General features: G+C 36.8%; 1 protein-coding gene across 1 annotated transcript; it reads left to right on the top strand.

The window, feature by feature from the left end:
* Nucleotides 1-14,579: 14,579 nt before the first annotated feature.
* On the top strand, nucleotides 14,580-16,289 carry LOC131165253 (transcription factor SRM1). Its single transcript, XM_058122875.1, has 2 exons — nucleotides 14,580-15,276; nucleotides 15,675-16,289. Exons 1-2 carry the CDS (start codon nucleotides 14,906-14,908, stop codon nucleotides 15,958-15,960), a joined length of 657 nt encoding a protein of 218 aa, XP_057978858.1. The 5' UTR covers nucleotides 14,580-14,905; the 3' UTR covers nucleotides 15,961-16,289.
* The last annotated feature ends 45 nt before the right edge of the window (nucleotides 16,290-16,334 follow it).

Genomic DNA, 16,334 nt, shown 5'->3' with positions numbered 1-16,334 from the left:
TGGCTAGCCGACCACTGCCGAGTCAAAAAGTGTCTATAAGTATGATGGGCTCGCCACACCCTGGTCTGGACTACCAGGTGGACGTCTACAACTCTACACTAAAAGCCACATCGACTATCCATCTCTCATCCCCTCGTGGGGTGGTTAGTACAAGTTTGAACATAGATAACTGATCTATATAGCTACAGTACCGAGCTCCTAAACTAAACTAAACTAACATTTGGATTCTGATAACATATAGTACATGATAGTATCACATCTTTCATAATTTCATAATTACGGCCTCGCGCCGAACATTTCATAACTACGGCCTCGTGCCGAACATATCATAGTTACGGTCTCGTGCCGAACATTTCATAACTACGACCTTGTGCTGAACATATCATAATTATGGCCTCATACCGAATATATCATAATTACGGCCTTGTGCCGAACATATCATACATATCATTTTGAAAATAAATCATTTATCATGTATTTCAAAATCATCATTTTACTGCATTATTACGTAATCCCTGAAACCATGCTTATTCGTAAAATTGCCGTAACATAATACTTTTCATGAAAAATAATACTCATGTCACACGAAGTTGGGTAAATTATGTATTTCATTCAAAAATCACAATTCTCATACAACAACAGTATTTTTCTAGTAACACACATTTTCTCAATAATATTCAAAATCATACATATTTACTGAACATTCCTTTGCTGATAATAATAATAATAATAATAATAATAATAATAATAATAATAATAATAATAATAATAATAATAATACGTGTAGAAAAATAACTGCTTTAGTTTATTCCCTTACCTGACTACTAAGAAAGCCCCTAAAATATCCTAGTCTAACCCCCGTAGGATTTCCTGATCAATACCCTGAAACTAAAAACTCCTAGTATTAAATTTCAGTATTTTCATGTGTACATCATTTTCTAAAACTACCATAAGATCAAATTTGTCTTAAAAAGTCTTACCTCAACTCAGGGATGATTTCCAACTTGCTTTCACCAATGATCCGCTCCGGCAAATTTTGAGAGAACTTTCCCAGGAGTGTCGTGGTGACTTTAGATAGTCAAATCGGCATAAATCTGGCCCAAAAATGAAGAGAGAGAGAGAGAGGGAGAACCGAAGGGGAGAGAGAGAGAGGGCGAGTGTTGCTTAAGTGTGAAGTTAAAATTATTTTACACTTAGCTTAACCCTTTTGTTGATGCCCAAAGGGGGAGAAATCTATGAGCAAAATGCTAAAATCTGTTTATAGTCCCTGCATTTGTATCTGAGCTACAAGCATCAAGCACATGAACTTTATGGTTAAAACTAAATGCATAATTAACCTGAAATGTCTTCTTTCATAAATATGCTTGACCTATATTATTTATTTTTAAAGTATGCATATTGTAAAGGGAAGCCTTTTCAGATTGAACTCATTTTGCTCGTGTGTGTTTGTCATTATCAAATAGGGAGAGATTGCTGTCTTTTTAAGTTTAATCCCTATTTTGATGCTGATAAAGCACAAGTATCTCATGTGTGCATTTAGTATTTTAACAGGTCTATATCTTAAAATGCACATATGGTAAAGGAAAAATAGAAGCCATAAGGGACTTAAAGAATACATCAGCTGATTTCCAATTAGCTGGGGCCGTATTCCTCTGCTGGCCTCCTCGTGGTGCATGGTAACCTCCTCGTGCAGGTCTAGGAACAGTACCAATCTGTGTCGGACACTCCCTCATCATATGTCCTGGCTCCCCGCACCCTTAGCAGACACCTCGCCCAACACGACACTCTCCCAGGTGTCTCTTCCCGCAAGATGGGCAAGCGGGAGATGGTTGTGCATCCTGGAAACCGCGATTCCCGATCTTCTGTCTCCGGTCCCTATAATAGCCACCTCTCTTCCACGCAGCACGGTCGACTCCCTACTGGAAATCAGAAGGTATGGATCTCTTCTTCTGCCTCTGCTCCTCAGCCTCCAATCGCTCACCAATCTCTGCTATAGTGGCTCGGTCAACCAACTCGGTGAAGTCCTGCAACTTTAATATCGATACCTGCTTGTAAATTTCTCTCCTCAAGCCTCTTTCAAACTGTCGTACCTTCTTCGTCTCATCTGGAATAATGTACGGGGCGAAGTGAGATAGCTCGATGAACCTCGCCACGTACTGCTGTACTGACAGCTGTCCCTGCTTCAGATTCAGGAACTCCGTAATCTTAGCCTCCCTGAAAGAGGTTGGAAAATACCTGTCGAAGAATATCTCTCTAAATCGCTCCCAAGTCATCTCTACGGGTATAGTCCTCTGCTGCTCTAATACTCTCATCGCCGACCACCACCTCTCGGCCTCTCCAGTCAGTCTGTAGGTGGCAAACAGCACCTTCTGCTCCTCTGAACACTACAGCACTGCAAATATTTTCTCCATCTCCTGCACCCAATTCTCAGCGACTGCAGGAACCGTTCCCCCTGAGAAAGCTGGAGGATTCATCTTTATGAACTTCTCGATCGTACAACCGTGGCCTACAGACGGACCACCCTGTTCTCTCGAACTCCTGGCAATTTCTGCCATAACCTACTGTGCTACGCTGCGTAAGACTGCATCTGAATCACTACCCGCAGCGCTTGAGGGTCCAGCACCCTCACTCCCACTGACGTGGGCACTATTTCCACCGTGGTCCATCCTGAAAGAAGAAATAACTTAACTCAAAACCTATTTTCCTATGTGTATCCCCCAACCCATATAGTATATTCTCCTAATTAACTTATCACTCCTAATCTTAATTCAAGGTTCAATCCTGCAACCTAGATACCCAACCCGACGATAGTTTACAATGAATTTTATGAAATCGTTACCCAAGGAAAATCATACAAACCACCACGGAAGTCCTGCATCTAGACGACAAAACCAGACCTCAAATCCTTTTATCCTATACTCTGGTATTATTACTGCTGCACTCTAGAGTCTACAGAACCTAGTATCCTAGGCTCTGATACCAAATGTAACGTCCCTAAATTTCTTAACATAAAATATCACATAATAAATAAAATGGTCAACCCGAACCCGAGGGTAGCGGGGACACTTGTCAAACACAGCGGAAAACCTAGCAGCAATAAACATAAAATCTCAAACATCCAATCATAAAACATAATACCAGAGCATTCTATACATCCTCATATACATCCAAAAATCTCTAAGGTCAAACACAAAATAACTTTGACGTTATTACAAAATCTTACCCTTCTCACAGGGTAATCTCACTAGCTCAACGGCGGCCCTGACCCGCCAGTCTCTCAGGAGCTCCTGAAAAATTAATTAAGTTTGGGGGTGAGACACTTCTCAGTAAGGGAAAATAAACTAAATACAGCTGTGTGGCAACATGAATATTTAATGCATTTGTACGTATACAGTACATTTCATAATTCTATAAACATCATCATATCGTACTGGGTAAACATATATTTTCACATCTGTTAATAAATCATAACATACATAAAATCATCTCTTATAACTGTAGTACTGAAAACAAACCCAGGATAACTAGCTGGCTGGCGTCATGTATTACCCCCCGTGACGGTTTGTGCAGCCCGAAAGCGGGACCCGACAATGGTTGGCCGACCACTGCCGAATCAAATATGTCTGTAAGTACAATGAGCCCGCCACACCCTGGTCCGGACTACCAGGTGGACGTCCACACTCTACTGAAAGTCACATCGACTATCCATCTCCCATCCCCTCGTGGGACGGTAGCACTAATAAGGCCTCGTGCCAAAATTAACTCATACCTACAGTACCGAGCTCCTGGTCTAAACTAAACTAACATCCTGGTTGTGAAAACATATAATACATGGTCATAAGTAACATCATTACGGTCTCGTGCCGAAAACATAGATACGGCCTCGCGCCGAAATCATACATATGGCCTCACGCCAAAATCATAGTAAATATGGCCTCGCGCCAATAATATAAATACGGCCTCGTGTCGATAGTATAAATACGGCCTCGTGCCGATAACATAAATACATGGCCTCACGCCAATAACATAAATACGGCCTCGTGCTGATAATATAAATATATGGCCTCGCGCCAAAAACATAAATACGGCCTCATGCCGATAACATAAATATATGGCCTCGCGCCAAAATTGTTTCAGGTATATATATAATGAAAATACATCATTTATCACATAATCGTTAAAACCATCACAACATAACTCATATTTTCATAATACCTGAAATCATGCTTTGTTCGTAAAATCTTTCACATCATAATACATTTCACATAAAATAATATTCATGCCACACATATGCTGTTAAAAGTCATACTTCATATTCTAAAATCGTGAATTACTTACATCTCATACATACATATACATTTTAATCATCATAACAGTATTTTCCCAATCGTACATTTCATTCGTAATACACAATATAACAGATGCTTTTTTGAAAATAAATTTACTCATAATCAATAATAATTTGTATGGAAAATTACTGCTTTAGTTTATTCCCTTACCTGTCTACTGAGAAATTCCTTAGGACCCAAAATTTCACGCCCTTGGCTCCCGAAATTTAAACTATTATTTAACATCCCCACTTAATTTTTCAAGTTTTACCTGCGGGTCCCAAAATTAGACCCGCGACGCTCACCCGGGCCCTAAATTCCAGAAATCCTACTTCAGTCCCAAATGCTTAATATTTTAGCATTTCTAAATTAATGCTAATTAATTGAAAATAAGCCCCTTAATAATCGCCGCACCCCAAATTTGGGGTTTTGGCCCGACACCCCCACGAGAATTCCGTCTCACTAGACTTGTAGAGAATCATCTCTAGATTCTCATGGTGGTGTCCGTTCGTCAATTGGGCTTATATTTTGCAAGAAATTAAAGAAAAATGGGGAAATGACTTACCCCAGGGAATACGCTTACGCTGCTCCTACCACCGATCCGCTCCGGTAGAAATGACGGCAGCGGCGAATGGAGTCTAGTGGTATTTTCGGATTTTCGATCGGGCAAAAATCCGTCACGAAATCGAGGAGAGAGGGAGAGAGAATGTGAGGAGAGAGAGAGCTGCGTTGCAGCAAATAAAGAAAAGAAATGAGAAGTACAGAGGAAGAAGAAGAAGAAGAAGAAGAAGATGAATGAGTGAACCTTTTTTTATAAAAAGGTCTCCTGAAGCTTCTTTAAGCTTCAGGTAATAGTTATAATAATACTAATAATAATAATAATAATAATAATAATAATATATTTAATTAATATTCATAATAATATATTTTATTAATAAAATAAAAATCAATTTTAATTAATTATTTTTTTTCTTTTAAAATCTGATTAATTAATTAATAATAATATTTTTTATTTTTTTTATTTTTTTTTATTTTTTTGGAAATTAATACACTAATCTTTTATATATCTTTTGGGGGTTTTTACACCTAATCTGCTCGCCTACCTAGATCACCTGAAAAATGTTAAAGTAATTAGGATGAGCCAACGCTCAGTAAGATGAAATATGCTATTGCTAGTGTGTGGCAAATGAGTTACAATACTGTGAAAATCTATTATTATATAATCATATATCACTGAATATGTAAAGTACAATACCAGTAATATTAATCATCATCTTTTATTTATTGTTTAACATTTCTATACTTTACGCTTCTACTCAAAATACTTCTAATAAATATATATATTTTTCTGTCTCTGTAAATCTATATAAACATAGTAATAACTGAAATCTTCCCTGTGGATAACTGTGTGTCATGATTTAACCTCTCATGACAGGGTTGTGCGGCCCGTAGGCAGGATCTACTCTGGCTGGCCAACTAGGAATAGATCACTATACTCCATAGGTCTGATCAGCCCTCCTCTACCTATGTCTGATGGGGAGCCTGTCCACTCATAGGCTCTATGCGATCGACCTTTATACCACGTATTATCAGAATAGGTGGTTGCACTCTATAAACTGTATATAGCTACGGTATCGTACTCTATAAACTGTATGGTCCAACAGGGTTTGATACCATATAATACATCTCTATATATACAACTATCTGTTTTACCATGATTCTGTAATAACTGTATAAACCATGACGCTGTAGAAAACTGTACCTATATCAATTGTGTTTCTATAATTAACTGTAAATATGTATGTCATGGTACTGTAAAACTGTATAATCATGGTATTTCTGTAATTGTTGTAAACTATATTCACTGTCTATATATTCTGAAAACATAACACTGAAAAATACTGTGGAACATGTTTCTGTACTATATCTATATTCTCAAGCCACACAGTAATTTTAAAACATATTAAACAAACTTGATAAACTGTTTAAATTTCTGCTATGAATAATAATCTGGTAGTAACGTATAATTCATACTGTAAGAATTCGAACCGTGAGATGTGGGTTTATTATGTAAAAGAGGGGTAAAAATGGAATCCTTTAGAATTCGTTGACGAGGTCATAATTCGTCGACGAAGGTAGAAGGCTTCTCGTCGAAGAAATTCAGAAGCTCGTCAACGAGTGAATGCCAAGAGGTTTAGAAAAATCGAAATATCTGGCTCGTCGATGAGGCTGCCGATTCATCGACGAGGCTAGTGAAGAATTCGTCGATGAGGACCTCAATTCGTCAACGAATCCCCCTGGGTCAAAGGCCTATAATAGATCTTTTGGGGGCTGCTTAGTTGCTAAGTTTGGAAATCCTCTCTCTCTCTCTCTCTCTCTCTCTCTCTCTCTCTCTCTCTCAGATTCAAAGCTCTCTCTCTCCTCGATTGCCTCACCGTTTGTCGTCGAAATAGCAAATCCAAAGTTACTGTGAGGATCAGTGAAGGATTCTCTACGTTTTCAGCAGATCGGAATCTCGTTTCGGAGGATTTCGGGTTTTGGGCTAAAATCGAGGTAAGGCTCGGTTTTCATTTCTAATTCGGTATATGTGTAGTGGTATGGATTGTAAGCATTACTGTAAGGTGGTTTGTAGGTTTTGGAGTCTCGATTCGTAGTTTTGAGGACTATAGAGTTCGTAGTTGGATTTCGGGTTAAGGTGAGAGGATTTAGTTTATATCAGTCCATTTTCAAAATCAGGATCGGTAAGCTTATAGGCTACGATCATATGTATGTTTTGGCTACTTATTTGGGGAAATCTATCAGGTAAAAATGCGGGATTTTCGGATTACAGTTTTCGAGAAAAATTGGGGATTTCGGGTATCATCTCTACTTTGTTTGGAAAACTGTTGGTTATGCTAAAACTGTATTATTGAGGTGACCGTAATCCATATTTGCATAAACTGTATACTTGAAATTGTAAATGATATGATTTTCCTTAAACCAAATAAGTGTGGTATGTATGGATGTATGTATTTGTTCCAGGTATTTGTAAAACAGCTATGTGGCAGTTAATTACCGTACGCTAAAATGTATAGGGATGTGAGTTCCAAAATGATTCCAGGGATTTGTAAAACATCCATGTATCGGTTAACTACCATGGGCGAGAGTGGCCGGCTCTATATCTGGGGTGTGAAATATCACCAGTATTTTTCGGCTAGTCACCGAAGGGTGTGTTCTACACCGTATGTAGCAGTGTAATCACTGTGGGCCTAAGTCGTCGCAACATAGTTGTGCATGTGGCAATGTAATCATGGTGAGACTAGGTGACCTTGTGTAGTTGCGTATGTGGAAATGTAATCTTTATTGGGCCTAGGTTGTCGCTTCGTAGTTGCGTGTGTAGCAATGTAGTCGCTTTGAGATTAGGTGACCTTGTGCAGTTGTGTATGTAGCAATGTAATCACTATTGGGTCTGAGTCGTCGCATCGTAGTTGCGTATGTAACAATGTAATCGATGTGAGACCAGGTGACCTTGTGTAGTTGTGTATGGAGCAATGTAATCACTATTGGGCCTCGGTCGTCACAGCGTAGTTGCATATGTAGCAATGTAATTGCTGTGAGACGAGGTGACCTTGTGTAGTTGCGAACTAGTGTGACGACACTGACCGTATGTTTTGGGTATCGTATGTACTGGAATGATTTTTGTGAAAATACTGGAACTGTATGAAACTGTATGTATATGTATGAAACTGTATGGAAATGTTTCAACTGTATCATATCTTTTATAGTGTTATGAAGTATGTAAAATAACACCGGTATGCCACACACTGATATAACCTGCTTTCTCCCTTACTGAGAGGTGTCTCACCTCGAACATATACAAATATTTTTCAGGTCCCTCAAGTAGCCATAAGTAGCATCCTAGCATCTGGGAGCAAGGGTGTCGTAGCTACTGCTAGTACCTACTAGGTACGAGTTTGGTATCCAGGTAGTCGGGATGGTTTTGTGGACACCTGGAGTATGTTTTGTAATTATGGGAATGTATATCCTAGTTTGTATAGACTCTGGTATGATATTATTTATGTATAAAAGACTGTATTTCGCTGCGTATTATGGACGAGTATGGATGGTTGTATGTATGTATGTGGGCATTCGTTCACCCCACGGGGTCGGACCCTCTATTGTATTGTATCATGTACATTTAAATTGATACAGAGACAGGTTAGGTTACTCAAATTCACCCTCGGGTCCCATTTCCAGGTTCGGGGCGTGACACATACTGAAAGCATACTAAGATTGCCTAGTATAGCATATTTCCCTTACTTGTTTTCTGCTAAAATCCCCCTTCTGCAATGGGTCCTACACCCGCAAGGTTCTTCACTCAACACCCTGAAAATCAAATCTCCCAAAACAAAATGTCACTATTTCTACGTCTATAGCATTTTTTTACAACTGCTAGAAAGCCAAATTCCGAATGAAAGACCTTACCCTGGATTTGAGATGAATTCCAACTTCATTCCACCAACGATCCGCTCCGGCAGACTTGAAGAGAACTCCGCCAGGAACATCATGGTGGCCTCAGATCGTCAATCCGACGACTGATGAGGCCAGAATCGAAGAGAGAAGAAGGAGAGGCCGTAGAAGAGAGAGAGAGAAGAGAGCGGCGCTGATTTTCTGTGATTAAAATGAGTTTAGGGCTATTTATACTGCGGGCTTCTTCGACGAGTCCTTAAGTAATTTCGTCGATGAACCTTACCCTTCGTCGACGAAATTCAGAGTAGCCCAAATTCTTCTCTCGATATTTTCTCATCGACGAAGTCGGCTGCCTCTTTCTGTTACTGTTTCCATTTCTCTTCCTCTTTATTATTTAAATACTATTATTCTTCGGGTCACTACATTAGAGCGCCTAACCTTTCATCAAAAACCTTTTTCATAAAATTCAAAATCATAGGGTAAAAAATAGGGCTAAAACTTTGATTTTAATTGACCTCGGTCAATCGACCTTTTTACGTTTTAAATGCCCTAGTCGACCGACCTGTGATTTTAACGTGCTTTAAGAAAGCCCAGCCGACCGGCCCAAAAAATGGTTATTAATTTGTAATTAAACAAATTGAAAATGCCCTATGTGTCCCTAACAGTCATATTTTTTGGGAAGTCTAAAAAAGTGGCTAACCCAAGAGGTTTGGTTGACTGGGGAAGGTCCTGGTCGGCTGACCTCAGGCAATTTTCTAACTCTTCGATAATTCGATCGGCTGGTCTCAAGAGCCGGTCTGTCGGTTCATTAGTCCACTCATAAGCATAATTACACAATTGATTATCTTGCCAATCCTCTAAAATTATTGGTGCTTCATATTCTTATATCTTTACATTCAAGCAAGATTTTCACTCACTTTTCATTATTCTTTTGAAAAATATTTTTGAAAGAGAGTGTTGATTATATTCTCACTTTCTTTATTTGCAAATCTCATTGCTCTTGAAGATTGTTATAGAATCATTATTATGGGCATTCTTCATATTATTTGAAAGCACTTACTCTCACTCAAACTTTTATTTTTGAAAATCATTTTTAAGAGTAAGCTTAAAGTATCTCCCATATATTTTATTGATAAATATTTTTGGGCAAACTTTTGTAACTTGAGAATCTTTGTACATTCATTGCAAGATTCGAAAGCTCATCTTGTTTTTAATTGTAAAATTATTTTTGAGCAAAAACCTTAACTTTCTTGAAACAATATTTTTGAATATTGTTTTTTAAAGAAAGCACTTGGGATTTTAAGATAGTTAGAGGTTTTTATCGTGCATTCATTTTTATCAAAGATCATATACATTTCTTTGGGCAATAATCATTTGAAAGCAAAACTTTAGGTCTCCTACATTTTTATTGAAAAATATTTTTAGAGAAATATTTATTGGGATTGAATCTTTGAAGTATTTATCATATATATCTTGTTCTAAGATTTCGAAAACATTATTGAGAAAAATACTCATACTCTACTGGGTTTTCATTTCATATCATTAGAGAGTGCGTATAGAGCTTTAACTTGTACATCTTTGCTTATTTGAAAAGCATTTATTTGTACGCAAACTTTAACATCTGTGAACCAATTTGGCTTAGCCCGATAAGTGAGTTAGGGAGACTCTGCCCAGTAAGGAGAATCGGTTTAGCTCAGCCCAGTAAGTGAGTTAGGGAAACTCTGCCCTGTAAGGAGAACCGGTTTGGCTTCATCCGGTTAAATGACCTAGGGAGACTCCGCCCTATATGGAAAAACAGTTTGACTTCGCCCGGCAAGTGAGCTAGGGAGACTCCGCCCTGTAAGGAGATTTGTAAACGGCGTCACTCCGCCTGGTTAAGTGAGCATATAGTGAATCCTCAAGTGGGTTGGCTTGAAGTGGGAATGTAGGCTGGTTTGGTCGAACCTCGATAAAATATTGTGTCTACTCTCTCTTCCCTATACTCTTTACTTTCCGCACTTGTATGCTATATTTAATTTGTGGTGCATGATTGTTGCATTTATTTTAAATATGAGCATACGTGTATATTTGGGAATTTATGATGGCTTAAAAAAAACCCTAAGTTGTGTAATAATGCTTGTGAATCATAAAATCATGACATACTTGACCTAGGATTTTTAAAATACCCAATTTACCCCCCCCTCTTGGAAATACACCATTCCTGTCAATATAAATAACAATTTAAGCGCATAATAGTAATTTTTTAAAAATTAAACATCTCGATGGACATTTGGTCTGCAAAATCTTAAAAAATTATTCTGAATAATGTGATAATGATCATTGCATCTTGTCCACATTTATTTTGGCATCATAGTCTAACATAACAAGTTTTTTTAATATTCTTGTAAATGAAATATCATCGCCCCAAGTTTAGAGAGGCATTGAATTTGGAGTTATATCTTATGTTTGGATAAACTTTGGATTTAGAGCTGTATTTGATTTGGATAAAATGTAATATAAAATTGTATTAAAATTTGTTCAAATTCAAGGTCTAAAATCCAAGCTCACAATTGCAACGATATTGTATTTAGATAAGATGATATATAAAATTATCTTAAAATTTATCCAAATCCACCCAAATTCAAATCCGTGGTTTGAAACCCATGCTTCTAAATAAAATATGGGTATCCAATTTCCACTCTAAATTTCATGGAAATTCTAAATGCTCCACAAAAACATTGTTATAAATTATGATTATATTTATAAAAAATTATTGATAAAAATGAAACTATTATTATGTAATAGTAAATTAAATATAATGGCTAAAATTTGAACACCATATTGCTTCTAGTTGTTTTTTTTAATTGAATTATTAAGTGTTAAATTTTTAAAGTTTATGATTGTTGAAAATTTTATGAGGTGGAATTAATTAATTACAATACTTATTATTAAAAGCATGTTTATTTTTCATAAATTGCGTATACGCAAGGTCGGCCCTTCACAAGGGTGTGAAATAGTCGGACCGTGACACTAGGCAAGGATATTATAGTCATCTTCTTAAAATGTCTTTTAAGATTCCCACCTTGAGCACTTAAACAACATACTAACATTGGCATCTTAGCGGATTCGTAAGATTACTTAAAAACGGCATTCCATGAATATATTTGTTGTTACGGGTCAAATGCCCTTAAGTATAACATTAAAATAACAAAAGACATCAATCTTCCCTAAGGTTTGGAAAAAGACCACTCTTGTGTCATAAAAAATTCCACGAACCTCTTTTAGATTTGGTAAAAGACACTTGTCTCTCTTAAGATTTCACAAATTGTATAAACCTCCTGTAATTGCTTGACACTTAATTTTTGGGGCCCCTATATAGTTCACCGCTTCTTGGTTTTGTTTTTTCACTAATTGTAAGTGAAGATTTGAGTATATTTTAACAAATCTCGGAGAAGGATGTTTGTAAAATTTTTAAAACTTCATAAGGGTATGTGTCTTTTTCCTAAACCTTAATGGAGATTTTTGTGTTTTTTGAAAATTCAAAGAAGACTAGTGTCTTTTTACCTATTCTTACAAAGATCAACGTCTTTTACCCTATTAAAATTTTGACAAGATCAACACGAACCTCCCCAATGCTTCAAAAATTTTATGAACCTCTAATAAAGCTTCAAAAAGTTTACAACTCAACCTCCCCGTGATATTTAATTTTTAAAATTCTTACATTCTTAAAAAAAGAAAATCTTTTTTTACAAAATATAAAAAAAAGTTCATGTCTTTTTGACCGATCTTGCAATAAATTTGTAAAATTTTCAAAAGATGTTTGTATTTTATATTTTTTTCAAAAATATTTTTAATAAGAGGGACGCGTTCATGTACAAAGATGTCATTTAAAAGTGGATGGAAATGAGAAGAATAGGATTAATGTGAAAAGAGGTTTCCCCTCATAAAGCATTAAAGCAAGAAATAGAGTTCTAAAAAGTGGATCGCCTTTAATGGTGGAGCCAAAGCCAATCATATTTGAGGCGTCATCGATTTCATAGGCAGCTTCAGGCTTTTAATGCACTTCCCGCCGGCGACAGTCACTTCTCAATTCTCAAAGTTGTCTCCGGACTCCGGCACCGCCCATGTTCTTATTTATTTTTTTATTCATTTTCAATGTGTGGAAAGTGTAAATTTATTTTTTAAAAATGTTTTTGTTAAATTTGAAGTTCATTGCTTTTAATGCTTGCTGTCAATTAATTTATGATATTGATATTAGTTAAGAAAGCTAATTTCGCCTTATCTTTTAATTTCTTAAAAATTAAAACTTATTAATGTACTCTTGTAATTGTTTTTCTATTGAAATAAAAAGACGTAATTGTAAAATCAATAATACAATTGTTATTAAATTCTTAAATAAAAATTTTAAAACTCGTTTGTTAAATTTGAGCTACTTTGATTAAAAATTTTTATTTATTGTAAAATAATATATAATAGTTTGGCCCAATCTTTTAATTTTTCTACTAATGACATATTTTCTGAATTTTTTTTTATGATGTGACAATTTTTAAATTTTATTTTTACTTGATCATAAAGCTAGTTTTTACTTTTAAATAAAATTTTTAGTGCGTGTAGAGAAAGCATTGCACGGGCCCACAATGCACCAACGGCTAATTATAATATAAGATGAAACTTACTTCTATGTTTTTTTTTCTTTTTGCTAGTGAAGAAGAGAATGATCAAATTCAAATCTTTAAACTACACGAGTAGATTTCATTTGTCTGTCTACTGGTCCGCTCCCCCTTCAAATGGATTGGATCCTGATTCTATCTCTGTTCGTTCCATTTAAAGAAATGAAGAATTCAAAAGAATCGATCTTTCTTTCAGTTGTTAAATCTCTCTTTGATTAATTGATGTGTGATACTCTGAATTCTCATTACTAATGGAATCCAAATACCGTTGTGACTGTTACATATGTACAAGGTGACTAGAAAAGTTCAATCAATAAATCCACAAGGTATACTTTTTTCTCGAAATAAGAAGCCCCAAGTCTTTTAAACTCTTAAACAACACTAAGTTTGCATATCATGGTATACGACCCACAACGCTAATCTTTCGACCACTAAATCTCGAGTATTCCAACTCTATTCATGGATCCAAAACCTTTTTTAAAATTTTTGTTGATAGTTTTAAAGGGTAAAGTTATTTCTAGAAAGATGTGATGCAATATTTGATTTTGCATGAACCACTTAAAGCTAACCTCAAACCGTATGTAGTATCATATTGAAAAGTATAATTGAGTTTATTTAGACGTCATTTGATACCTGTGTTTAAAATAATGAAAGCACGAAACCATAAAGGAAAACTAAACGAGAAACAAAAATTAAAAATCAAAAATTACAACTTGTTTGTTAGTACTAAAACTAGACCAAATTAAAACTTTGATGGAATAAATATTCATTTTTTCTTGAATTAAATAAAAATTTAGAACATGACATGAATAATTAAAACACAAAAAGATTACAAATTTAAAAAATTACAACACACTTTTCACATAGAAAAGAAAATAAAAAACCTGCAATAATATTTATATTAGTTAAAAATACACTTTTCTATAAGTGCCAATATTTTAGATTTCACTACACTTTAATATGTTCAGAGGATATCTTATAATTGATTAATGATTAATTACGTAAAAATAAATTCTCTCTGTTAAATATTTCTTTGCACAAATTATATAACTCTTTTATTAAAAATAGAAATCCGAAAAAACTCATTTCAAGTCTCACGCAATAATTCATGAATTAATTATAGTAAATTGTTCTTAAAACATAAAAATTACAAATAGATTTTATATTTATGATAATTAACGAGAGAGAGAGAGAGAGAGAGAAAGGAAATCGAAGATACGTGTTCGAACGAAGGAGTGAGTTGGTGTTACCAAAAACAAACAAAATTCCAAAAATAGAAACACCTCTCTCTCTCTCTCGCGCACACATAAATACAACTCAGTTTTGAGAATTTCAAAAAATACAGCAAAACCCTAAAAATCTCCCACCAAACCCTTTACGAAACCTCGAAGAAACTGTGTTCCAAGAGAGAGAGAGAGAGGAAGCAAGAAAGACTACGGAGTACACAGAGAGAGACAGAAGCATAGATCGATCTTGGCTATGTTTCAGGGGAATCTGTGGGCGGCAGCCGGAGAGTCGGCGCCGACGCAGTCTTTGTGGACTCGGTCGGAGGACAAGCTCTTTGAGCGAGCCCTCGTGCTGTTTCCCGAGGAATCGCCGGACCGGTGGGTGAGAATCGCCGCTAATCTCCCGGGGAAGTCGCCGGCGGAGGTGAAGGAACACTACGAGGCATTGCTTCACGACGTGAACGAGATCGAAGCTGGCAGAGTCGAGCTGCCGCGTTACTCGGACGAGTTGTCGCCCGTTTGGGACTCGCCGGCGGGGGCCACTCAGATTTCGTTCGGGGCGAAGCCGAAGCACGCGGACGTCGAGAGGAAGAAAGGGACTCCCTGGACGGAAGAAGAACACAGGTATTTAAAAAGGTTTCTTTTTAATTTCTGTAAACTTTTTTCCAAAGTAATTCTTGAAACGTGTGTATATTGTCCACAAACTACAAAAGAATCCCGTTATTTTTCTTTACTCTTGGGTTTCTTGAGAAATAAATTTCAACTTGATATTACCAGTAGCGGAAAAACTCGTCTTCTTTTTTCCTTTTCCCGCCGGAAAATTTCCGTTTACTGCGTACTGTTAATGGAAGCACAGTTATTCTTATTCTTGTCGTCCTTACCCCGCTGGGGAATAGATGTTAGATTCAACTGTGCATTTTTTCTTTCCGCTCATTTTGCATTTGGGTAGCGAGAGAATTCACTTATTTTCTGCTTGGTTACCGAGAAAACTTAATAATTTCGATATTTGTACTTGGGTGCAGGTTATTCTTGATCGGGCTTGACAGATACGGGAAGGGGGACTGGAGGAGCATTTCAAGGAACGTGGTGGTGACGAGAACCCCAACCCAAGTGGCCAGCCACGCCCAAAAATACTATCTCCGCCAGAACGCAGTGAAGAAGGAGCGGAAGAGGTCGAGCATCCACGACATCACCACCGTGGACGCCGATACCATGGCCAGGGCCGTCGACCGGAGCTGGACTCCTCTGTCAGCATCCGCCGGCGGCGGCTCATCTGCGTTCTTTGGCGCCCTGAGCCCCTTCCCCTGACCAAATACAACCTCATAGCCTCTCCTCTAATGGCGATGATGATGAAGATGATGAAATTATCAGCCAGTTATCCGTACATATTATATACAGAATCAAAATCCGATGGAATCCAATTTGTTAATATCATTCATTCATGTGGTCATATTTTTCAGTAAATAGTTTTGTTTGTTTGCTTTTTTTGGGGATTGTGAATATTAATTAGATGGAGTATGATGTTTATCCAGGAGGAGGGGAGGATGCATCTGGGCTGCTTTGGATCTCTTTCTCTCTGTCTCTGTAGGTAGCTCTTCTTCTCCCGTAATAAATAAATGTTGGAATTTATGGGGTCACAGGGATTGTGCTTCATCTTCGCCAACTTGCCTTTTTTTGTCGAT

This window comes from Malania oleifera, chromosome 10 (genome assembly GCF_029873635.1).
Source record: "Malania oleifera isolate guangnan ecotype guangnan chromosome 10, ASM2987363v1, whole genome shotgun sequence".
NCBI classification, from domain to species: domain Eukaryota; kingdom Viridiplantae; phylum Streptophyta; class Magnoliopsida; order Santalales; family Ximeniaceae; genus Malania; species Malania oleifera.
This window is presented reverse-complemented; position numbering and strand designations above follow the sequence as displayed.

Bases quoted from the DNA above. Each gene is read 5' to 3' on its own strand.
- LOC131165253 (XM_058122875.1), top strand. From the start codon at position 14,906: ATGTTTCAGGGGAATCTGTGGGCGGCAGCCGGAGAGTCGGCGCCGACG. The intron at 15,277-15,674 runs GTATTTAAAAAG...ACTTGGGTGCAG, and splicing joins TGGACGGAAGAAGAACACAG to GTTATTCTTGATCGGGCTTG.